The following is a 25,182-nucleotide window of genomic DNA, read 5'->3' as shown; positions in this document are numbered from 1 at the left end:
TGCTGTCCTTCCCTTCACCTAAGATAATTCTTATCTACTATCTAGTCAGTAAATAACCCTCATCCTCCCTCCCCACCCTCGTAACCATCAAAGAATGTTTTCTTCTGTGTTTAAACCTTTTCTTAAGTTTTTATGATAGTGGTCTTATACAATATTTGTCCTTTTGTGACTGACTAAATTCACTCAGCATAATGACCTCCAGCTTCCTCCATGTTATAAGATGTTTCATAGCTTCATCATTGTTCTTTATCATTGTGTAATATTCCATTGTGTGGATATACCTTAATTTGTTTATCCATTCATCCATTGATGGGCACCTAGGTTGTTGCTATCTCTTGCTATTGTGAACAGTGCTGCAGTGTACATGGGTGTGCATATATCTATTTGTGTGACGGCTCTTATTTCTCTAGGATGTATTCCAAGGAGTGAGATAGCTGGATCCTATGGTACTTCTATTTCTAGCTTTCTAAGGAAGTGCCAAATCAATTTCCAACGTGGTTGTATCATTTTACATTCCCACCAACAGTGTATAAGTGTTCCAGTCTCTCCACGACCTCTCCAGCATTTATTATTTTGTGTTTTTTGGATTAATGCTAGTCTTGTTGGGGTAAGATGATATCTCATTGTAGTTTTGATCTGCATTTCTCTAATGGCTAATGATCGAGTTCTCACATATTATTCTTGAATCAATCTTTTAAAATAAAGTAAATTAAGAAGAGAAATTCTAAACTACTCTCTTTTATAACATTATCCCCTTTTAAAAGTCTTATTAATATTAAAGCTTTTATGGTGGTTTAACTTGCATTTCAACAAATATAGAAACATATTTTGTATTTGCAGTTTCTAAAATCTTGTTTATTTTAACCTAGGTTCCTTGTAGTTTGGAATACTGGGATGAACTTCAGAAAGTTTTTGTTGCATTTCGAGAATTCAGTCTGTCTGAAAGCAAAGTTTGTGAACTGCAGTTGCCAGATATCAATCTTGTGAATGACCAGAAGAAACTAGTATCCTCGGATCTTTGGAGAATTGTCTTGAACAGCAGTCAAAATGGAGCTGATGACCAAAGGTAACTCAGTGAAAAATAAAATAATGACTTGACAGTTGTTTCCTAGTGTAACACCATCTTTGCTTATCTGGTATCCCTTCATTTAGCTGCATCTCAGCTATCTAGTAGCTGCATCTGTCTGAACTACAGATGGGGACCAGGAAGATAAAAACTGATCTTTCAAAATTATGCATTGTATTCATAACACAGCCCTGTAGGCCATCACTAAAAACGTGTTTCTTAAATATAAGCAGAAAAAATGTATAAAAACAAACTTAAAAAAAAAAAATTAAGTCATCTTGAACCAAAAAATATAGGGAGAAGGAGCCCTATACACCTCAGTAGACTTTTTATAAAACATTTTATTTTGGTAAAAATATCTATATAACAAAACATTTGGCAATTCAACCTTTTTTGCATATACAATTCAGTAGCATTGATTACATTCATCATGATGTACAACTATCACCACTATCCGTTTCCAAATTATTCCACTACTATTAACAGAAACTCCGTGCCCCCTAAGCAATGGCTTCCCCTTTCTCCCTTCTTCCCACCCCTGGTAACCACTAATAAACTTTGTCTATATACATTTGCCTATTCTAGACATTTCATATAAGTGATATCGTTACAATATTTGTCCTTTTGTGACTGACTTATTTCACTCATCGTAATGTTTTCAAGGTTCATCCATGTTGTAGCCTGTATCAGAACTTCATTTCTCTTTGTAGCAGTTAATATGCCATTGTGTGTATATACCACGTTTTGTTTATCCATTCATCTATTGATGGGCATTTAGGTTGTTTCTACCTTTTGGCTATTGTGAATAGTGCTACAGTGAACATTGGTGTACAGGTTTCTGTTTGTGTTCCTAGTTTTGGGTATATGCCTAGGATTGGGATTGCTAGGTTATATGGAGTTCCAAGTTTAACTTTTTGAGGAACTGCCAGACTTTTCCACAATAGCTGTACCGTTCTACAATCCCGCCATTAGTGGATGAGAGTTACAGTTTTGTCAACACTTGTTATTTTCTATTTTTTATATCTTACCCATTCTACTGGGTGTGAAGTGGTATCTCATTGTGGTTTTGATTTGCATCTCCCTTATGATGTTGAGCATCTTTTCATGTACTTGTTAGACATTTGTGTATCTTCTTGGGTGAAATCTCTATTCAAGTCCTTCACCCATTTTTTATTGGGTTGTTTGTCTTTTTGTCATTAAGTTGTAAGAGTTCTTTGTATATTCTGGATATTAGACCCTTATCAGATATATGGTTCCCCGAAATTTTCTCCCAATCTCTAGGTTGTCTCTTTGCTTTGTTGGTAACTGTGTCATTACTCTTAATGACACAGTAATTGATATGTATAATGAGGCATTAAAAGAAAGAGTAAATGAATTGTTTCCTAAAAAGGTAAATTTTGGAAATATTTTCCATCTTAAATGGTTTAAAAACTTTAGAAGACAAACTTGCAGATATTAGGAAAATGTTGTTGTTGTTAAATGCCATCAAGTGAATTTCAACTCATGACGACCCCATGTGTTACAGAGTAGAACTACTCCATAGGGTTTTCTTGGCTGTGATCTTCATGAAGCAGATCGCCAGGCCTTTTCTCTGGAGGTGCCACTAGGAGGGTTTGAACTGCCAACCTTAGGTTAGCAGTCGAGCACAAACTGTTGCACCACCTAGAGACCTTTAGGAAAACGTGGCTAACCAAAATAACTTATACCCAAAGGATATCAGATAGCCAATGTTTTATTCAGTTAAAGAGTCCATTTGGACATAATGAATCACTAGGGCTGTAGACTTCATGTATTCTGAATCATGTAACAAGACCTTCCTATTCTGCACCTCCTAAAGGAGATCAGGTTAGTTACAGCAGAGACAGCCAGATTGTCCCCATTTTCAGTGTTTGCCTACTCATCCACTGACTTATGGTGGAGAAAAATGTCTTCAACAACTTGTTCTTCAGCCCTTCTTTTAGTTTATACATCCCTGTTTAGGCCTTTTGGCTCATGACCCCAAAAACACAAGAAAAAGAGACTAAACCACAATCAGTAGAAGAATTTACTTGGGTCGTATAATATTATGCATACCGTAGGCTGTGCTCATCTTTTTGTCCATCCTTGTTGATGTGCCCTACCTTCCGATTCTGCTAATGGGCTTTAAATTTTATTTCTTTTATATATTTCCTCCTTTATTTCTCACAAACAATATTCTGATAACAGAGAGAAAAAGCATGCACCATTGCAGTACCCTTCAGATCAACTGTTCTCTATGTTGCCTTCATTTTTGCCCATATGTATGCATGCTTTTACAGGGTTATAATCATAGCACATGATTTTGTATTTTGATTCCTACTTTATATTAATAGTTGCAAATGGTTTTGCTTTAGACGTATTTTAATTGACAATAATATGTGTTCATTGAAGAACATTGGAAAATAAAATAACCCGCACCCATAATCATACCATGCTGAGATAACTCCCATTAATAGTTTGACCTGTAGTCTCAGTCTTTTTCATTGAATACTTTTATGGTTGATAATAATATTTATATTTTGTATATTCTATCTCTGGGTCACTTGGGCTTTTTAAAAATAATTACCCTCCCTGGTATATTACCTAGTAATATACAGTTAGTGAAAAATATTGGGGGTGGGGGACTGTCTTGATTTTACTGTGCATAATAGAATGAATAGAACATCTACCCTGTGAGGAGTTAGCAGATAGTTAGAGCACCTTTTCTGACCAAGTATAGTTACCTGGTTAGAAACAAGGAAAAATCAGAATATTAGAGCTATAGATAATTATATCGATTTTTTTAAATCTGAAGTTTCATTAATAGTATCAAGTTAAACAAATAGTATCAAGGTAAAAAACTGTTCCGTAGGGTTTCCAAAGCTGAAGTCTTTACGAAAGCAGACTGCCACATCTTTCTTCCGCAGAGCCACTGGTGGGTTCAAACTGCTGACCTTTCAGTTAGCCACCAAACGCTTAACCAGTTTGTCACCAGGGCTTCTTAAAAGAAGCATTTTAGACACAATTAATTCCTGTGATTGGAAACATTCTTAACAATTTCTTTTTTGGTAAGCTTAGCACAATAGAAATGTGCAGTCTTTGGGGATGGAAATCTCTGCAGACAGTCAAAATCAGTCAATTTTTCACCAAAGCTTTTGACGTTGTAATCACAGAGCTCATTTTGTCCTCACCTGGGGTTTTTCAGCCTATCTAATATTTCACAATTGATCTCTCTTTAAATTTTTAAGATTAATCATTTTCAGGTAGAAATTAATATTAATGAAATGAAGTTAGAAGAGTTGGTTTAAAAGTCAGCATAATAAGACATTGTTAATATTTTTCAAAAGGGACAATACATTTGCATCTAATTTCTAGAAAGAGAACATCAGTGCTTTGATAAATGTGTCAACATTTCATGCAGAAAGAAAAATTCTTATACAGTGTCAATTCTATTATATTCTGCCACATGAGAAATCCAGATCTGGACATAAACCTAGCACTGTTATGATTAAAGACTGTCTTATTATAAATAATAATCTGAGTCATTTGAAAAGGATATCCATCAGGATGTTGGCCATTACTCGAAGAAGGGTCATAAAAATAAGTCCTGTAAAGCTTAATCTTATTTAAAAAGAGAGTATCTTGCCCACAATTGGCATAAAGTTGCAACAGTGTAGGGCAACTAGTATCATTGTATGTATGTGAATAGAGGCAGTATTTCATCGAGACTTTCAAGTTAGAAAACCTGAGTTTAAGTCCTGGCTCTATCACCAACTGGCTATGTGGCCTTGAGAAAGACATTTAGCCTCTGTAAGATCAGTGCTTCAGTCTTAAAGCATGGGTAATAATACCTATGTCCCAGAGCTGTGAAGAATAACTGAAACAATATACATATTAAAGCACTTAAGTAATTGTAAAACCCAGCGTAACCAGAAACTATTAATTTTTTTTGACATGGTTCTGGCCCACACTTGAAAGTTACTTCCTGATTAAATTACCGACCTGCAAAGGCAGTGTGTGTGTTTATGAAGGCAGTAATGTAGAATAACAAAGGAGAAGGTTTTAAAACAGTGTCAATAGAGCTGCCATACAAGAAAAAAAAAAGTGTTTTATAATCTACCGATCCTGACTGGTACAGATAAGACTAGAAAAATAAAACATAATGCATCATCTTATATCATCATTAAAACTAGTATTTTTAGAAGTGGCAGACAGTGATTTATGATCAGAAAGAAGTTATTAGAAGGCTAGTAAAATACTTTGTTTCTTTGGTTTCCTATTTTAATAGTCTTTCATACATTGTGGAGGGCTGCATGAGTACCATTTTTGAGCAGCTGCTGCCCACTAACTATAACCAATGAGCTAGATGAGCACACCGGGCTTGGTGATGGTGCCTAAGGATAATTAACAGTTAAGGACCTACATCAAACTGAGAAATTCAATAAACAGAGTAAACCTCAGTAGCAAATCTTAATGATTTAGACTTCAGGATCAAAAGTATGTCATTAAGTTAAAATTGTTGCAAATCTGGTAGTTTCCAATACTTAGAAAATAAAGTGGTACTGTCACAGATTGATGAATGAGATGGCATTCCTCTTCCATTTGTCATTCCCGGCATAGCAGACCATATGATTGATTGAAAATGGCCAGTACCAGTCCATTTCAGCTCACTGGTGCCTAGGATATCAATCTTTATGCGGTTCATTTCATTTCTGACAACTTCCAATTTTCCTAGATTCCTACTTGGTACATTCCATGTTCTGATTTTTAATGGATGCTTGCAGCTGTTTCTTCTCATTTTGAGTTGTACCACCTCAGTAAATGAAATTCGCGAAAGCTTTACTCCATCCACGTCATTAAGGTCGACTGTACTTTGAGGAGGCAACTCTTCCCAGTCGTATTTTGAGTGCCTTCCAACCAGAGGGGCTCATCTTCTGGCACTATACCAGACAGTGTTCTGCTGCTATTCCTAAGTTTTTCACTGGCCAGTTTTTTCAGAAGTAGACCACTAGGTCCTTCTTACTAGTCTGTCCTAGGCAGGAAGCTCCAGTGAAACCATGGGTGACCCTGTTGGTATTTGAAATACCGGTGGCAATAGCTTCCGGTATTTCAAGCAACACGCAAGCCACCATGGTACGAAAAACTGACAGATGTGTGGGACTGAGAATAATAACAATGCTGTCAGTAATAAGATAATACCCATACACCTACAAGGAAGACCAGTTAATATGACTATTATTAAAATTTACGCACCAACCACTAATGCCAAAAATGAGAACATTGAAGATTTTTCTCACTTCTGCAGCCTGAAATTAACCAAACCTGCAGTCAAGATGCACTGATAGTTACTGGTGATTGGAACGCAAAAGTTGGAAATGAAGACAGATTGATAGTTGGAAAATATGGCCTTGGTGATAGAAATGATGCTGGAGATCACATGATAGAATTTTGCAAGACCAATGACTTATTCATTGGAAATACCTTTTTTCAACAACATAAACAGAGACTATACACAAGGACCTCACCAGATGGAATCCACAGGAATCAAATCGACTATATCTGAGGAAGGAGATGATGGAGAAGCTCAATATCATCAGTCAGAACAAGGCCAGGGGCCAACTGCAGAGCGGACCATCAGTTGCTCAAATGAAAGTTAAGTTGAAGATGAAGAAAATTAGAGCAAGTCCACAAGAGCCAAAATATGACCTTCAGTATATCCCACCTGAATTTAGAGACCATCTCAAGAACAGACTTGACTCACTGAATACTAATGATGGAACACTGGACAAGTTATAGAGTGACATCAAGAACATCATACATGAAGAAAGCAAAAGGTCATTAAAAAGACAGGAAAGAAATAAAAGACCAAAATGAATGTCAGGAGAGACTCTGAAACTTGCTCTTGAATGTAGAGTAGCCAAAGCGAACAGAAGAAATGATTAAGTAAAAGAGCTAAACAGAAGATTTCAAAGGGCGGCTGAAGAAGACAAAGTCAGGTATTATAATGAGATGTGCAAATACCTGGAGTTAGAAAACAAAAAGGGAAGAACACTTTCGGCATTTCTCAAGCTGAAAGAACTGAAGGAATATCAAGCCTCGAGTTGCAATATTGAAGGATTCTGCGGGGAAAATATTGAATGACACAGGAAGCATCAAAAGAAGATGGGAGGAATACACAGAGTCACTGTCTGAAAAAGCATTGGTCGACATTCAACCATTTCAGGAGGTAGCATATGATCAGGAACTGATGGTACTGAAGGAAGAAGCCCAAGCTGCACAGAAAGCATTGGTGAAAAACAAGCCTCCAGGAATTGACAGAATACCAATTGAGATATTTCAACAAACAGATGCAACCCTGGAGGTGCTCACTCATCTATGTCCAGAAATTTGGAAGACAGCTTCCTGGCCAACAGACTGGAAGAGATACATATTTGTGCCCATTTCAAAGAAAGCTGATCCAACAGAATGAGGGACTTATCAAACAATATCATCAATATCAAACACAAGTAAAATTTTGGTGAAGATCATTCAAAAGCAGTTGCAGCAGTACATCAACAGGGAGTGGCCAGAAATTCAAGCCAGATTCAGAAGAGACGTGGAACAAAGGATACCATTGCTGTTGTCAGATGGATTTTGGCTGAGAGCAGAGCATACCAGAAAGATGTTTACTGTGTTTTACTGACTATGCACTGAAATTCAACTGTGTGGATCATAACAAATTATGGATAACATTGCGAAGAATGAGAATTCCAGAACACTTCATTGTGCTCGTGAAGAGCCTGTACATAAACCAAGAGGCAGTGGTTTGAATAAAACAAGGGGATACTGTATGGTTTAAAATCAGGAAAGGTGTGCATCAGGGTTATATCGTTTCACCAAAATTATTCGATCTGTATGCTAAGCAAATAACTGGAGAAGGTGGACTATATGAAGCAGGCAGCATCAAGATTGGAGGAAGAGTCATTAACAACCCATGATATGCAGATGACACAACCTTACTTACTGAAAGTGAGGAGGACTTGAAGCACTTACTGATGAAGATCAAAGACTACAGCCTTCAGTACGGATTGCACCTCAACATAAAACAAAAATCCTCACAACTGGACAGTAAGCAACATCATGATAAATGGAGAAAATATTGATGTTTTCAAGGATTTCATTTAACTTGGATCCACAATCAACGCCCATGGAAGCAGCAGTCAAGAAATCAAATGACGTATTACACTGGGCAAATCTGCTGCAAAAGACCTCTTTAAAGTGTTAAAAAGCAAAGATGTTACTTTGGGGACAAAGGTACGCCTGACGCAAGCCATGGTATTTTCAGTTGCCTTATGTGCAGATTCCTTACAAGGAATTTGTATCCCCACCCCGAAAACACTTATTCATGGGAGAACGCATCCTGGAAAGAAAAGAGGCTTAAGGGTGTGTGGCTGTGTCCTCAAGTGATGAAAACTGAAACTCTGGTGAGTTTTTTGGAATTCTTTCATCTTTGAATTCACTGGGAAAAAAAATTTTTTTTCTCGTACATTCCCCCAAGATCCTGTAAAAAGAAGTCTGTTCACTCATATTTAGTAACCTTTGAGACAATGATCTACAGCTTCTTTTTTTTTTTTTTGGCATGGAGAAAAGCTGCTTTTCATTTCCCAAAGCCTTGATTCTTAGCATTTATAGACAGTGGAGACGTCAGAGAACAAGTGCTGATGATCAAGTCCCTGAATAATTTTGTCTCTCACTACCAGTTGAACTCTCTCCTACCATGAGGTGACTGTGGCCTCCAGATATTGTTCTCTTCCATTTTCTACTTGGATCTGTACTTTTAGATGCACTTAGACTTGTTGGGTAACATTTTCTTAATCCTTTGAATTTCATAAGCCATTCAGACATAAATCTTGACATTTGGAACTGCTTTGCCACTTAGGTTTCTAGTCACATGATAATATAATTCAGGATGTACAGAGAATATTCTTTTATTATTTGCTAGTGCTAAACCTGAGTTCTTGCCTTCTGTCTCCTAGTGGAAGGAATACTTGTATTTTTTTTCCAAATTGTCCTTGAGGCCTTTTGCTGTTTCCTTTTGGTTGATAATTGAAATCTGTATAAGAATCCTTCCAGAAAGCTGGTCTTTTGCCAAGTAATCTTTCTCCTCATACATGTTCCCCAAAGTACTCAGTCTTCCTCAGGTTTCATCTAATGTTCTAGGCTAAAGGTGCTAACTAGATCTCTGTGTCATATTGCTTATTCTCTGAACCTTGAGAACCTCTCAACCTTTTTGTTTGTTTGCTTTTTGTTGTGGTGGTGGTGGTGGTTTTTAAGTCAGATTTAAAGGAGCTCTTTACCTGAGGGCCCTTTAAGTCTGTTTTTCAAAGCACAGATTGCAACCCATTAGCGGGTCATGAAAACAATTTAGCAAGTAGCAACCAATTTTTTTTTAATAAAATAAAACAGAAATATCTGAGTATAACATGTTTTCAGGAAACCTTTTTTTTGTTTTTCAGTTTTATATATGTATACTCCACCACTTGTCTGTCAGTTTATTGTACTGTGGTGGCTTGTGTGTTGCTGTGGTGCTGGAAGCTATGCCACCAGAATTTCAAATACGAGCAGGGTCACCCATGGTGGACAGATTTCAGCAGACCTTGCAGACTAAGACAGACTGGGAAGAAGGACCCGGCGATCTACTTCTAAAAGAAATTGACGAGTAAAAGCTTTATGAATAGCAGCAGAACACTGTCTGATATAGTGCTGGAGGATGAGCCCCTCATGGAAGGCACTCAAAACATGACTGGGGAAGACCTCCCTCCTTAGTCAAAGTCAACCTGAATGATGTGGATGAGATAAAATTTTCAGGACCTTCATTTGCTGATGTGGCATGAATCAAAATGAGAAGAAACAGCGGTAAACATCCATTAATAATTGGAACATGAAATGTACAAAGTATGAATCTAGGAAAATTGGAAGTCACCAAAAGTGAAATGTAATGCTTGAAGATAGACATCCTAGGCATTATGTGAGCTGAAGTGGACTAGTATTGGCCATTTTGAATTGGACAGTCATCGTCTACTGTGCTGGGAATGACAAATTGAAGAAGAATGGCATCACATTCATTGTCAAAAAGAACATTTCAAGATCAATCCTAAAGTACAATGCTGTCAGTGATAGGATAATAGCCATACACATACAAGGGAAGACCAGTTAATATGACTATTATTCAAATTTACACACCAATCACTAATGCCAAAGATGAAGAAATTGAAGATTTTTAGATTTTTACCAACTTCTGCAGTCTGAAATTGATCAAGCATGCAATCAAGATGGTGATTGGAATGCAAAAGTTGGAAACCAAGAAGAAGGATCAGTAGTTGGAAAATACAATCGTGATGATAGAAATGACACAGGAGTTTGCATGATAGAATTCTGCAAGACCAACAACTTACTCATTACAGGCACCTTTTTTCAACAACATAAATGGTGACTATACATGTAGACCTCACTGGATAAAATCCACATGAAACAGATTGGCTACATCTGTGGAAAGAGATGATGGAGAACTTCAGTATCAAGCCAGAACAAGGCCAGGGGCTAACTGTGGAACAGGCCATTAGTTGCTCATATGCAAGTTCAAGTTGAAGCTGAAGACAATTAAAACAAGCCTACAGTAGTCAAAGTACGACCCTGAGTATATTCCACCTGAATTCAGAGACCATCTCAGGAATAGATTTGACACATTGAACACTAATAACCGAAGACCAGATGAGTTGTGGGATGGTATCAAGGACATCATACATGAAGAAGGCAAAAGGTCATTAAAAAGACAGGAAAGAAAGGCAAGACCAAAATGGATGTCAGAAGAGATTCTGAAACTTGCTCTTGAACGTACAGGAGTTAAAGGGAATGGAAGAAACGATGTAGTAAAAGAGCCGAACAGAAGATTTCAAAGGGAATCTCAAGAAGACAAAGTATTATGATGAAATACGCAAAGACCTGTAATTAGAAAACCAAAAGGGAAGAACATGCTCAGAATTTCTCAAGCTGAAAGAACTAAAGAAGAAATTCAAGCCTCAAGTTGCAATACTGAAGGATTCTATGGGCAAATTTTTCAGATTTTTATGAATAGCTGTGGAACAGTCTGATACCATGCTGGAAGATGAGCCCCTCAGATTGGAAGGATGAGATGGATTGACACAGTGGCTGCAACAACGGGCTCAAGCATAGCAACCATTGTGAGAATGGCACAGGACCGAGCAGTGTTTTGGTCTCTCGTACATGGAGTCTCTGTGAGTCGGAACCAACATGGGCAAAATATTGAACCAACACAGAAAGCATCAAGAGAAGATGAAAGGAATACACAGAGTCACTGTGTACCTACGTCATGGTATTTTCAATCACCTCATATACATGTGAAAGCTGGACAATGAATAAAGAAGACTGAAGAAGAATTGATGCCTTTGAATTATGATGTTGGTGAAGAATATTGAATATACCATGGTCTTCCAGAAGAACAAACAAATCTGTCTTGGAGGAAGTACAGCCAGAATGCTTCTGAGAAGGGAGGATGACAAGACTTCGTCTTACGTATTTTGAACATGTTATCAAGAGGGTCCAGTCCCTGGAGAAGGACATCATGCTTGGTAAAGTAGAGGCTCACTGATAAAGAGGAAGATCCTCAACAAGGTGGATTGACACAGTGGCTGCAACAATGGGCTCAAACATAGCAATGTTGTGAGGATGGTACAGGACCGGGCAGCGTTTCATTCTGTTGTACACAGGGTCGCTATGAGTTGGCACCGACTTGACAGCACTTAACAACGTGTATATACTGCTTTTTTTTTTCATTCAGTTTTGTACGTGTACACTGTGAATACTGGGTGTATTTCTCATTTTGGGTTAGGGTTAAACAGCTTGAAAAACAGTGACTTAAGATGTAGAGAGTAGAACGTATGTGCAGCAGGCACACACATCCTCCTATGCCTCTCTCATCCATACAGCACTTGGCCGGGGTGGACAGAGCAGTGTTATTGCAGTAGGCAGAAGAGTTTATGGGAACTAATTTGAGAAGCAGTATCATGTTGAGGTGAATGCCACTGAGATATTGTGAGATTCCTCTTGAGGAGCTAAAGGTAATTACCTATAATTAATGTTTACTATGTAACCAATGACATACCCTGTTATGTCAGCAAGAAAAAAAAAAAAAAAGCACGTGCAGAACGTGCTTTTTAGTTCAGTCAAATATACGAGACCAAATGGGTAGCTCCTGTCCAAAAGCAGGATGAGAAGGCAGGAAGGGACAGGAACTGGACAAATGGACACAGGGAACCCAGGGTGGAAAGGGGGAGCATGCTGTCACATTGTGGGGATTGCAACCAATGTTACAAAACAATATGTGTATGAATTTTTGAACAAGAAATGAACTTGAGCTGTAAACGTTCACCTAAAGCACAATTTAAAAAAGAGGTGAGGGGGAAGATAAAGGGATGTGTTTTTTTCTATTACTGCATGCTAGACATGTGCTAAACAGTTTGTATGCAGAATCTCATTAATACTCAAAAGTAGGACTGATTACTATCCTCGTTTTGCAGATAAGAAAACTGAGATTTAGCCAGAGTAAGTAATTTGCCCAAGATTATTGTAAGTGTCATGGTTTGAATTATGTCCCCCAAAAAAATATGTGTATCAATTTTGCTAGGCCATGATTCCTGGTACTGTGTGATTTTCGTGTATGTTGTAAACCTGCCTCTATGATGTTAATGAGGGAGGATGGATGGCAGTTGTGTTAGTAAGGCAGGACCTGATCTACAAGACTGGATTGTGTCCTGAGGCAATCCCTTGAGATGTAAAAGACAGAAGTGAGCAGTGAGACAGGGAGACCTCATACCATCAAGAAAGCAGTGCCAGGAACAGAGCGCGTCCTTTGGACCGGGGTCCCTGCGCCGAGAAGCTGCTAGTCCGGGGGAACACTGATGAGAAGGCCGAGAGAGAGAGAAAGCCTTCCCCTGGAGCTGACACCCTGAGTTTGGACTTCTAGCCTACTTTACTGTAAGGAAATAAATTTCTCTTTGTTAAAGCCATCCACTTGTGGTATTTCTGTTGTAGCAGCACTGGGTGACTAAGACAATAAGTGATAGCAGTGTGAGCATTTTAATCTAGGCTCTCTCACCCCAGGCATTCTCTGGTTAATCTCTGTATTATATTATGCCATCTTAACCAACCAGTCAATGTTAAGTTCAGTTGCGATGCATGGTGACCCCATGTGTGTCAGAGTAGAACTGTGCTCCATAGGGTTTTCAGTGACTGATTTTTGTAAAATAGATCGCCAGGCCTTTCTTTCGAGGTACCTCTGTGGTCTTGAACCTCCAGCCTCCTGGTTAGCAGCAGAGCGATAACTGTTTGTACTACCTAGGGACTCCATCTGTCTTAGAAGACCTTTATTACTACAGGGGTCCCAGAGAGAAGCTCTGGGCTTCATCAATCAAGTCAGATCATTCCTGGTTACCTGCAGTGGTATAAGAGTTCACCCTAGTATGACATTCAGGGATGAATCTACATCTAATGCCCTGGCTCCTGCAGTGCCATTTAGATTGATTCAGAGTATCAGTGTGGATCTAGACTGACTAAAACACTCCTTGTTTAAAGAATTGATAACCTTTTTACAGGTCATCCATGATAGTTGATAAAATTAATATATAGATACATGAAACTCCTGCCATACTTTCCACTATTATCTATTTTTCACTGTTACCCACCCCAATTTCATAGATTCTAAAAATTTGGGTTTGCATCTGAATTTATGAACATTTAAACTAACTATTGAATCTTGAGTTCTATTTATTACTATTTGAGAGGCCATGACTATCTAAGCGCCATTCCTCAGCATGTTAAAAGCAGGCGGCGCCAGAGAATTCCTTGAACACTGTCATTGGCCATGAATTTGACCTGTTTTGACAGTCTTTTGGGAAAAGCTGAACTGTTAAAGTATAAAGGTTTTGAGTTTGTTTTCTTTGTTTTTAACTTTCTATTTCTGCCTATCATACATCTCATAAATTATGTTTTTCATTTTAATAATCTGGATCAGATCACAGTCTATTTTTTGGATCTAATTAAGGAAGTTAATATAAATGTAGCTGCCATAACTGTCTCTAGTAGAATCACCACTCTCACATTTATGACTTTTTAGCTCTGGTTTAGTTGTACATAGGGTCGCTATAAATCGGAACTGACTTGACAGCACCTAACAACAACAACAACAACTCTAATGTACTTAGATCTTTTTAATCCTTGTGTAGAATATAAACATGTATATGCTATTTTTATAGTATATAATAATGATCGAATTAAGAGTTAGAAAAACTATAATTTTACTGATTCACAATATAATAAAAAATGTTTCCTGATTATATATGTATTAATTCTGTGTTTAAGAAATGTTTAGTTTGGATACAACTCGAATTTTTAAATAAAAGTTTAAGTTTTTGAAATAGATTATCCTAGTAAGCATTTTAGTCAGAATTTCAAGTTTAAAAGAGTGTTGGCTGACCACTTGAATGTGATTTTATGATTTAGAAATTATATACTAAAAATATCTCTTTCTAGCCATATACTGTGGCAAATACTCATGATGTTTTGGCAACCTTTCTATCGGTTATGTATCTACTACTCTAAAGAGACAGCAAAATAAATCTTGTAGATCTCAGGGTATCAAAAATTGTAGCTGGCAAAAAAAATGCTTCAGATGAACACCTCAAATTCTGCACTTACTCTTTTAAAACTTATCTCGTAGAACTCTCCCCTGAATTTTTAATAATATTTTGACTAACACTGTATTTCCGACAACTTCTCAAAGTAGTATGATGGAAAAGAGTCAAATGTGTAAAACACATGTACAACGAATGTATTTTGCTCATTCTGACTAAATACAAGTTTTAATTTTACCTTGCCAATGAAATATTTTATTTATACAAATTCCTAGAAACTTAATTGGATTAGCATGTCCATTTGTTTATGTTTTAATTTAATAAGGCCCTTAGTTGCATTTAGTCTGTAACCTAGTGTCTCAGAGTTTGTGTTTTCTTGTTTGTGATGGAGATTTACATTACAGTAAATGCCACTGCATAACTGCACTGTAAACTTCTTGAGGTTAAACATGCCTTAAATTTGTTGAGATGCTCCTAGCTGTCATTTTCACCTGTCTTTTTTACAACCTCTTTCAAAATCCAGCTGACAAGTCACACCTCTGAGAATCTCATGATTGACCTCATGCCATTCTGTGTTCCTCTTGTGCTTCCACTGTGACAGCACCTCTGACTTTCCTGTTCCTGAGTGATTGTTCTCCTGTCTTACAGTGGTCCTAAGTGTCTACATATTGTGTATCACCAGTTAAGGCTATGAGTTCTTTGAAAATCAAGGACTTATTTCTGGAGTTTCTCCTGTCATACATCTCCCTAGGATACTGCACATCATATTTGTTCTCTAGGCTCCTCATGGATTTGGGAGCCAGGCTACCATAGCTACAGAGAGAATTTCATATTTGGTGAGGGGAAAGGAACTTCACTGAGGAGGGAAAGGGTAACATCTGTTCAATGGTCTACAGTTAACAGAATGCACCTTTCCCTTCCAATGCCCAGTTCTCATGCTTCTACTAGCACTAATACAATCTAAGTAGTATGTTTCTTGCACACACCAGCAACTACATGTATGAACTTCTTCCCTCCTATAGATGCCTTTAGTAGTCATTTTAAGCAGATTTTGCTTGAATAAAAAGGTGTTAAAATAATGGACAAATGAAGACAGGATCCATGCAGTGGTCATGTGTTTTATAGCACCTAATGTAGTATTCAATGGATATTCAGTAAAGAGTATTGCCTGACTCATGTGGGAGTATGGGGATGGACGATCTGGAGAAGTGGAAAAAAAAAAAAAAGTGAAACATTTATAGTATTGGGTTTTTTGAGCAGCAGAGTCATACTGTGAATTTTGTTGGTCTTAAACTAATGTGAAAACAAGTTGTGTGAAATGAGAATAGAAGAAATTGGGTTGGAGGTAGGCCAGCATAGCCTGGGAGTTGAAGAATCTTTTGAAAGTTTTCCACCAACAATTTATAAGGAATAATCAACGTGACCTTAATTTCTAAAAACAACTAGATTATTTGAGTAAATACAGAAGATTTGATGATAACATATTAACTATAGGATTTAGGGTGCTAGTTTTAAAAACACTTATAAAAAGACATTTTGCTTATATGATATCGGGAGATTTAAGTTATTGAACTTCTTTTATTACTTATTTTCCATAGCTCTGCAAGTGAATCTGGCTCTCAAAGCACTTGTGACCCACTTGTAACTCCAACAGCCCTGGCTGCCTGTACTAGAGTCGACTCCTGCTTTACTCCATGGTTTGTCCCATCTCTTGGCATTTCCTTCCAGTTTGCTCACCTGGAGTTCCATCTTTGTCATCACCTTGATCAACTAGGCACAGGTACTCTTTACTTTAGTATCAAAATAATATCCTCTTAATCCTTGTTGTTTGTCTTGCGTGTTTTCATCAGTTTTTACCCAGATAATTCATTTTCAGGAATTATAACAGTTTGGAAGGGTTTTCATTCTGTGTATTACAGGATTAATGATGTTTCAAAGTGCTGTGATTGTTTATCACCTCCTCCACCCAAAACTCCTTCCCCACTGACTACCATCTCTGTAGTGGTGGAAATTTTTAGAGGTGGCATTTGTTTTCCATGAACAATGAGTGCTGACAAAGTTATTTGAAGTTGACTTGGTACAGGTGTACCTTCACTTTTGAACCAACTTATGGACCTATTATGTAAGTGTTCAATGGTATTGAACTGACGTATTTGAAATGTACAAAGTCTTTGCAGCCTCCTATTGAGAATTTTCAAGGAATTTTTAAAAATTGCAGGTTTTACATTATTCCAACTATGATCCTTTTGAAAGAAATACATCTTTTTTTGTTCAATTTCCTGACCATTACAGTAGAAGTAAATAGATTCCAAAAGTACTTCATATTACCTGATTTCAAAAGCACGGATGCCTTGTGTAAAAGATGGGCAAATTCCCAAATAATTTAAAGAACTAGCATTTTTACAAGTTTGAAAGGAAGATTAACTTTTCCCACACGCCAAAAGTAACCTTTTATAAATTTTGCTAATGTTAATTGAGTCATTATTGCTAAAACATTATATTCTGTACCAAACCTTTTGGAGTTAATACATTTTGATTCCAGGTATTAGATTCTCAACCTACACGTAATGGAAAAAGGAAAAATATCAGATTAAAACCAAACACAGCTGCTGTTAATGTTAAGCATCTTGCCTTTTCAGCAAAAATGGAGTTTAACTGCTTTTTTCTAACTCTTTGAGACATGTTTTTGTTTTTGAGATTTGGTTGGTAGATACAGGGCAGAGCAATAAAACTCTTCTTAGATATTTACCTTCTCTTCATGTTATTTGTCATCTTTTTATAACAAAATTTTTGTCTGTGAGTGTGAATGCAACCTTGGGAAAACATATATTTAAGAGACCTCCTAATTGAGCAAAACAGTCTTGTTTGCAAATATCAAATGGTAATTCAGAGATTGTAATATCTTCAAGAGGATGTTTGAACTTATTAAACACCAAATGCTGAATTCAATAACAAAAGAGTAATTTGAATGTCGTCTCACTCTTTTTTGTCCATTAAGTATTAGCTCATCTTAATTGCTGTTTTTCTTGTTTGTTTTCTCAATAGCTTCACCGAAATACCTACAGCCTTTCATTTCTGATAAAAATGTGCCATCAGAACTAGAATACATGATCATTTCCTTCAGAGAACCACATATGTACCTTCGACAGTGGACTGATGGTTCTGTCTGTCGGGAGATCCAGTTCTCAGCTCAAGCCGACTGTAAACTTCTAGAGTGCAGAAATGTTACAATGCAAAGCGTGGTGAAACCCTTCAGCATCTCTGGACAAATTTCAGTTTTCAGTGATGCAGTAGAAAAGCTGCTGGACTGTACCATGGTGGTTGACTCTATATTTGTAAACTTTGGACAACATGTAGTTCATTCTCTAAGCACTGCGATACAAGCTTGGCAACAGGTAAGTGCATTCCAGAACAGTTTGCAGTTTGGCCATGTATGATCTTTTATTAGGTACTGTATGTTATTACCACTAATAGTAAGTTAACCGCAAACAAAAATGTGAGAGAATGAAGAATTTGATGGGCACCATAATATTTGGAGCCTTCTCTGTTTTGGCAAAGTGATTCATGTTGTTTTTTAAAACTTTAGAGAATATGGGTTCTCTACACATGCGTGGGAGATCATGCCCACATTTTTGTGACTAATGTACCACATCTGTGTGGAAAGTAACATATTCCCAGAAATGTTTTCAAAGTATTGTGGCTTCAGCTTGCCAGAGCTTCAGCTTAGCTATGTATCGAATTGTCTAAGCATCCATTGCAGAAATGAAGAACCTGTATGTGTCTTTCTGATATTAGCATTCCATCTTTTCAGACATAACAAGCAACAACAAAAAACAGATAAAATATGTGAGCATAATACAGTCTTAATCTTTCCTTCTATTATCATTATGCCCTTTTGATTCACTAAAAGGCACTGGATAACAGAATTTTTAGATCAATTAAAAAGACACTTGATTGCTTTAATAATTTTTCACTTTCATCTCTTACCAGAAATTAGCTGTACCAAAAAGACCCCACCCAATGCCATCGAGTCAATTCCGACTCATAGCAACCCTATAGGGGGATGAAGTGTAAGTCTATGCTGAATGCCATGTTTGAAATGAGGAACCTGCCTGCTTCCACTAGCCTGAAAATAATTTTGCAGGATGTTGTGGACAATTATTACGTTCAGCAATTTAAGAACAAATCACTTCTGCTTCCATTACTGATTTTCAGTGTAATATTGTATTTCCATTAAGTTTCCATTATTATTTAAGTTACATGCACTTGTATGGAGCTAACTTCCCAAGAGAAATCGTCCTTCATCTCGCACTGATCTCTTGTGGGACATGGGGGTGAGGGATGTGCAGGAACTTTAATTTCCTGACTTAAGAATTTTTACAGGAGTAAACTATTTTCTTTATATGCCTGAAGACCTATATAAGACTAAGGAATTAATTACCTAACATGGCACTGCAATAGCAAAGGGAAAGAAGATAACACATCTGTTTTATATTTTAAAATTCTTTTTTAAGGGCATTCCATGGTTTTCTTGTAGCAAAGGACATGCGTAAAATAAGAGCTAGTGTGATCTAAATCTTTGCAGCTGGTTCAAATAGCAATGTGAAAAAACCCTCCATGGCTCCAATTTCTGTTTTTTGTCATATTTTGAACAATCCACTTAATAAAAAACAAGCCCAGAAAATATAAAAGAGTCATTGATAGAGCATTTAAACCCAGTATATTTTTGTCTTAGTATCAGAACCATTAAAAGAGGACTCATGTGTAGCAACTACTGCAAAATGGCCTTCAGAAATATCAGTTTTCTCCCAGGGTAAAAATATTCTCTTAGACACAGCTATACATATAAATAAAATATGGTGCATAAATATTTAAATGTTTTAAACCACATCAGAGTGGGAATGACTGACTGGCTAACACAATGCCTTGAAGGAATATTCTGAGTTTTTTTTAAAAATGGAATTGTATATTTGATTAAGTAGAGCCATATGTCACATAGCATATTGCTGACAGGTACATTCTATGAATAGTTGGTTCTGATTTATACAGGGATTTGGCAATGTTAACATGAGCCACAAGAGGATATACTTCTGTAATTGTTGCTGTAATTTTCTTGTTTCCTCCCATGTCAAGGGTACTTGCCACCAAGTTTTAATGTGGTAGGCATCTAACCCTGTGTATTCTAAAGTAAATACAAAAATGCCCTACTTTCAAATTATAGGACATTTGACATTGAAATGGGCTTATAGAGGGTTATTCAGTTCATTGTTTCTAACATGTTCTAAATGTGGTTTATCCTTTTTAGAGGGGAAGTTTAGTTTCCCAAGCTTGGCTTTTATTGTGTGTGTGGTGCTCATATACAGTGTAATTGTTGCCAATAAGACGAATTTAATAAGCAGGAAAAGTTATTTGAGTTCTCCACATAGTTTTATCAGATTCATATCTGAGAAAAGTCATTTTTGCCCGGTATGGATGGACCAGACAGTTGAAGCACGAAACGATTTGGCCTTCCACGTTTAGGTCATGAGTTCAGGATTAACAGAAGCCTTCATCGGTGTCTGATTTCTCTAGACACAGATTTTTTTTCTCTTTTGTAAATGATGAATGTTTTGTGAAACCATATTAAGGACCCTAAATGCCACTTGCAATTTGCTTTATATTTCTGTGTCACATTCCCAGATTTGAACAAACTAGCATTTAAAGGAGATCATTTTTAATCAAGGTTACGCTCATGTTTCCTATCTTACACTAAAACAATATCCCTGCTTAATTGCAGATGACTGTATGGTCATTGTGAGTCGGAATCGACTTGATGGCTGTGGGTTTGGTTTTGGTACATATCTTAGATATAAATAAGCCATCTTTTAATTACAAATCTGACTGAGCATTCTGTGTTTCAGTCTATATGATGTCACATAAAATGCATATGAACTTTTTATAATATTCCAGAAATTAAAGCATTCCAAGAAATGCTAAAACTTATTGCAATTATAATGAACTCCACAGATGAAGAAGTCGTAGAGAAACAGTTCCCTGAGGACTTTGAGTGTTCTTTAGAAAAATGTAAACAACCCCCTGTGTTCTTTAATTTACATTTTTTCCTAAAGCTTCGTAGTTTATTAAAGGTCAGTTTTTAGAGATGAGGAAAGTAATAGGATTTTTTTTTCTACTCAAGCCCCATCTGGTGACTTAACCTCTGTGTTACCAGCAGATTGATCCCAATTTATTATGAAACTGAATTTCAGTCTCAGGACATCTAACTAAGTAGAAGTTTGTAATCATATCCTTTTCTTCATGTTTGTGCTCTTGGACTTAAAGGAGAGAAAAATGTTTACAAGGAGAGCGGTTTATGTTCATTATATAAGGTTAAATGGAAAAATCCTATCATACAAAATGAATTAAACACTATGATTCCTGTCTGATTAAAGGTTTAAAAATAAATATATAAGATACAATTGGACAGTATCAAGTGGAAACAGGCAGGAAACTCAGAAGTGAAAAGAACTGCTGGAAAAAAATACACCAAAATGTTAATAGCCGTTATCTCTGACTAGTAATATTAGAGGTATTTTTTAAAAAACTTTCTGGTCTGGGGGGGCGGGGCCAAGATGGCGGAGTAGTCAGACACTTTGAGTGCACCCTCCTTACAACAAAGACCTGAAAAAAACAAGTGATTCGATTACATACAGCAATTTGGCAGCCCTGAACATCAAAGGGAGAGTTGAGAAACCCAACCGAGTGGCAGGGGGAAGGAAAGATGGTTCAGAAGCAGCAAGGAGCTGCCAGAAGTGACCTGGTGAGAGCCTGAGCCCTTCAGGCCTGATCAACTCGGGGATGAGGCCGATGAGGCAGGCAAGCTGCAGTCCTCCAGAGGTGTGTTTTCCACACCGGGCAAAACCCAGCACCAGAGAGTCTACACAGCCACCCAGAACCAGTGAGAAGCAGTTCTCGAACTGGCCAAAGATAAGTAATTGCTTACGGCCTACTGCGCAGATCAAAAACACCCCCCTTAGGGAAAAACCTCTCTCCCATTACCTCCCCACTCCCTGCTCTGCACTGGATCCTGGACAGGCTTTAGCAATTGCCGAGTCCCCTGGGCCAGAAGTAGGGTACGTCACAAGCCTGGAGCCATTTTCCCTGCCTTGGAGAGTGAACAAATTAACAAAAAGGGGAAAAAATAAACTGCTGGCTCCCCTGAGCCAGGAACCCAGGGTAAGCACAGCTCCTTTGCCTAGGTACAGGCATAAGGGACCCACAGACTTTGAGTGCCTCTCCCCCTGGAGAGACTTACGTGGGCCCATTTCAACAGCATAGACCATCATTACCGCAGTACAACAGGGTATGTATTGGAACTCTAACTTCAACTGTTTCAGCTGTGAAGGGACAGGTTTGTGACATTTGACACTGCTCTGCCCATTAAGCAGAGTCTTTACCTACCCACATCAGGGGCCTGAGGACTGGTGGCTCCACCCACGCCACATAGCCACCTGTAAGAGGTGCCCCCTAGTCCTTACAGCCAACAACATCAGGTGGTCATAGTCCAGCTGCAAAACCCACCCCCCTACACGTTCTAGGGAACAGGGACACGCCTTCTTCCTGGACACTTGGGGGTGGTTGTCAGCCCCCTGCCTTGCTGAGAGTGTGTCCCCCTGCTGCAGCCAGGTGCCTGTGCCTACACCAATCACCCATGCCTGTCTAGGACTGTAAGTGAGAGCCTACACCACACACTTGGTGGCTATCTACCTGGGCACCTGTGCTGAATCCATACAGGAGGAGTAGGTGGACTCCTGAGCTCCCATACCTAGTAACAGATCTGACCATCTGGTGACGGGACATTAGAGTTTCCAAGGTGCCAATAATCAAACTAGCTCATACAAGCAGCCTATCTGGGTATATCAAAACAAAACAAGAAGCTAGGACACAGTAAGCAAACATAAAATAAATAAATATAATAACTTATTGAAGGCTCGGAGACAACAGTCAATATCAGATCTCATAAAGAGGCAATGGCAATCTGATGGCTTCAGATATCAAATATCATATCTCATGATGGCAATCCATGATGGCTTCAGCAAGCTTCCAAAATAAAGGATCTAGAAATTTCCCAGAGGAGGAAAATATCTTGGAATTACCAAAGGCAGAGTACAAATGATTAATGTACAGAACTCTTCAAGAAATAAGGAAGGAAATGAAGCAAAATGCAGAACATGCAATAGAGGAAATTAAAAAGATTAGAGAAGAGCATAATGACAAATTTAACAGGCTGCAAGAAACCATACAGAGATAGCAATCAGAAATCCAGAAGATTAACAATAAAATTTAAGAATTAGACAATTCAATAGAAAGTCGCAGGAGCAGACTTGAGGCAGTAGAAGTCAGAATTAGTGAGATTGAAGATAAAGCACTTGACACCAACTTATTTGAGGAAAAATCAGATAAAGGATTAAAAAAAAATGCAGAAACCCTAAGAATTATGTGGGACTCTATCAAGAGTAGTAACCTACGAGTGATTGGAGTACCGGAATAGGGGAGGATAACAGAAAATACAGAGAGCATTGTTTTTAAGATCTGTTGGTAGAAAACTTCCCTGATACCGTGAAAGATGACAAGATATCTATCCAAGATGCTCATCAAAACCCACATAAGGTAGATTCCCAAAAGAAAGTCACCAAGACATATTATAATCAAACTTGGCAAAACTAAATATAACAGAGAATTTTAAGAGCGGCTAGGGATAAACAAAAAGTCATCTACAAAGGAGAATCAATACGAATAAGCTTGGACGACTAAGCAGAAACCATGCCGGCAAGAAGGCAATTAGATGACATATATAAAGCCTTGAAGGAAAAAAAACTGCCAGCCAGGAATTATATATCCAGCAAAACTGTCTCTCAAATATGATGGTGAAATTAGGGCATTTCCAGAAAAACAGAAGTTTAGGGAATTTGCAAAAACCAAACCAAAATTACAAGAAACACTAAAGGGAGTCCTCCGGTTAGAAAATCAGTAACATCAGATAACAACCCAAGACTAGAGCACAGGACAGAGCAACCAGATATTAACCCAGATACGGAAGTCAGAAAAGTAAATTAAAGTTAAAACACTGAAAATAGGGAACATGTCAATATGTAAAAGATGACAACATTAAAACAAAAAAGAGGGACTTAAAATATGTAGGCAAAGATTTTTCATATGGAGAGGAAGTCAAGGCGATATAAAGAAATAAAAGACTGGTATAAACTTAGAAAAATGGGTAAATATTAAGGTAACGACAAAGGAAACTAACAATCCTACAAGTCAAAATAAAAAACTAGAAAAATATAAAGACTCGGCAAACACAAAATCAACAACAGTGAAAAAGATGAAAAGAAAACCGACTCAGCACAGAAAATTAACTGAAACATAGAAACTGTCAACAACACACAAGAAAAGACATCAAAATGACAGCGTTAAACTTATACCTATCAATAATTACGCTGAATGTAAATGGATTAAACTCACCAATAAAGAGACAGAGAGTGGCAGATTGGATGAAAAAACACAATCCATCTAGATGCTGCCTACAAGAGACACACCTTAGACTTAAAGACACAAACTAAAACTCAAAGGATGGAAAAAAATATATCAAGCAAAAAACACTCAAAAAAGAGCAGAAGTGGCAATATTAATCTCTGACAAAAGAGACTTGGAAGTAAAATCCACCACAAAGGATAAGGAAGGACACTATATAATGATTAAAGGGTCAATACACCCAGAGGACATAACTATAATAAATATTTACGCATCCAATCACAGGGCTCCAAAATACATAAACTCTGACAGCACTGAAAAGAAAGATAGACAGCTCCACAATAGTAGTAGGAGACTTCAACGCATCACTTTCAGTGAAGGGCAGACCATCCAGAAAGAAGCTCAACAAAGACATGGAAGAGCTAAGTGATACATTCAACCAGCTTGATCTCATAGACATATACTGAGCACTCCACCCAACAGCAGCCAAGTATACTTTCTTTTCCAAAGCATATGAAACATTCTCCAGAATAGGCCACGTATTAGGCCATAAAGCAAGCCTTAACAGAATCCAAAGCATCAAAATATTACAAAGCATCGTTTCTGACCATAAAGCCATAAAAGTAGAAGTCAACGATAGAAAAAGCAAGGAAAAAAAGTCACACACATGGAAACTGAACAACACCTTGCTCAAAAACCACTGGTTATAGAAGAAATTACGGATGCAATAAAGAAATTCATAGAATCAAACGAGAATGAAAACACATGCTACCAGAACCTTTGAGACACAGTAAAAGGAGTGCTCAGAGGTCAGTTTATAGCAGTAAATGCACACATTCAAAAAGAAGAAAGGGCCATAATCAAAACATTAATCCTACAACTGGAACAAGTAGAAAGAGAGCAGCAAAAGAAGCCCTCAGG

At 37.5% G+C, this 25,182-nt stretch overlaps 1 protein-coding gene across 4 annotated transcripts in view; it reads left to right on the top strand.

Moving 5' to 3' along the window:
- VPS13B (vacuolar protein sorting 13 homolog B) overlaps window positions 1–25,182 on the top strand; it is an 866,934-nt gene that overhangs the window by 712,145 nt on the left and 129,607 nt on the right. For all 4 annotated transcript variants that reach the window (XM_023726045.1, XM_023726044.1, XM_004370737.2 and 1 more), the window contains exons 40-42: window positions 870–1,066; window positions 16,350–16,531; window positions 17,797–18,146. In XM_023726045.1, the coding sequence (XP_023581813.1) occupies window positions 870–1,066; window positions 16,350–16,531; window positions 17,797–18,146 (729 nt within the window). The remainder of the gene's footprint in view (window positions 1–869; window positions 1,067–16,349; window positions 16,532–17,796; window positions 18,147–25,182) is intronic.

The sequence above is a fragment of the Trichechus manatus genome, unplaced genomic scaffold (assembly GCF_000243295.1).
Source record: "Trichechus manatus latirostris isolate Lorelei unplaced genomic scaffold, TriManLat1.0 scaffold00009, whole genome shotgun sequence".
Classification (NCBI taxonomy): Eukaryota; Metazoa; Chordata; class Mammalia; order Sirenia; family Trichechidae; genus Trichechus; species Trichechus manatus.
Note: the sequence above shows the minus strand (reverse complement) of the source record. Positions and strands in the feature narration are given on the sequence as shown.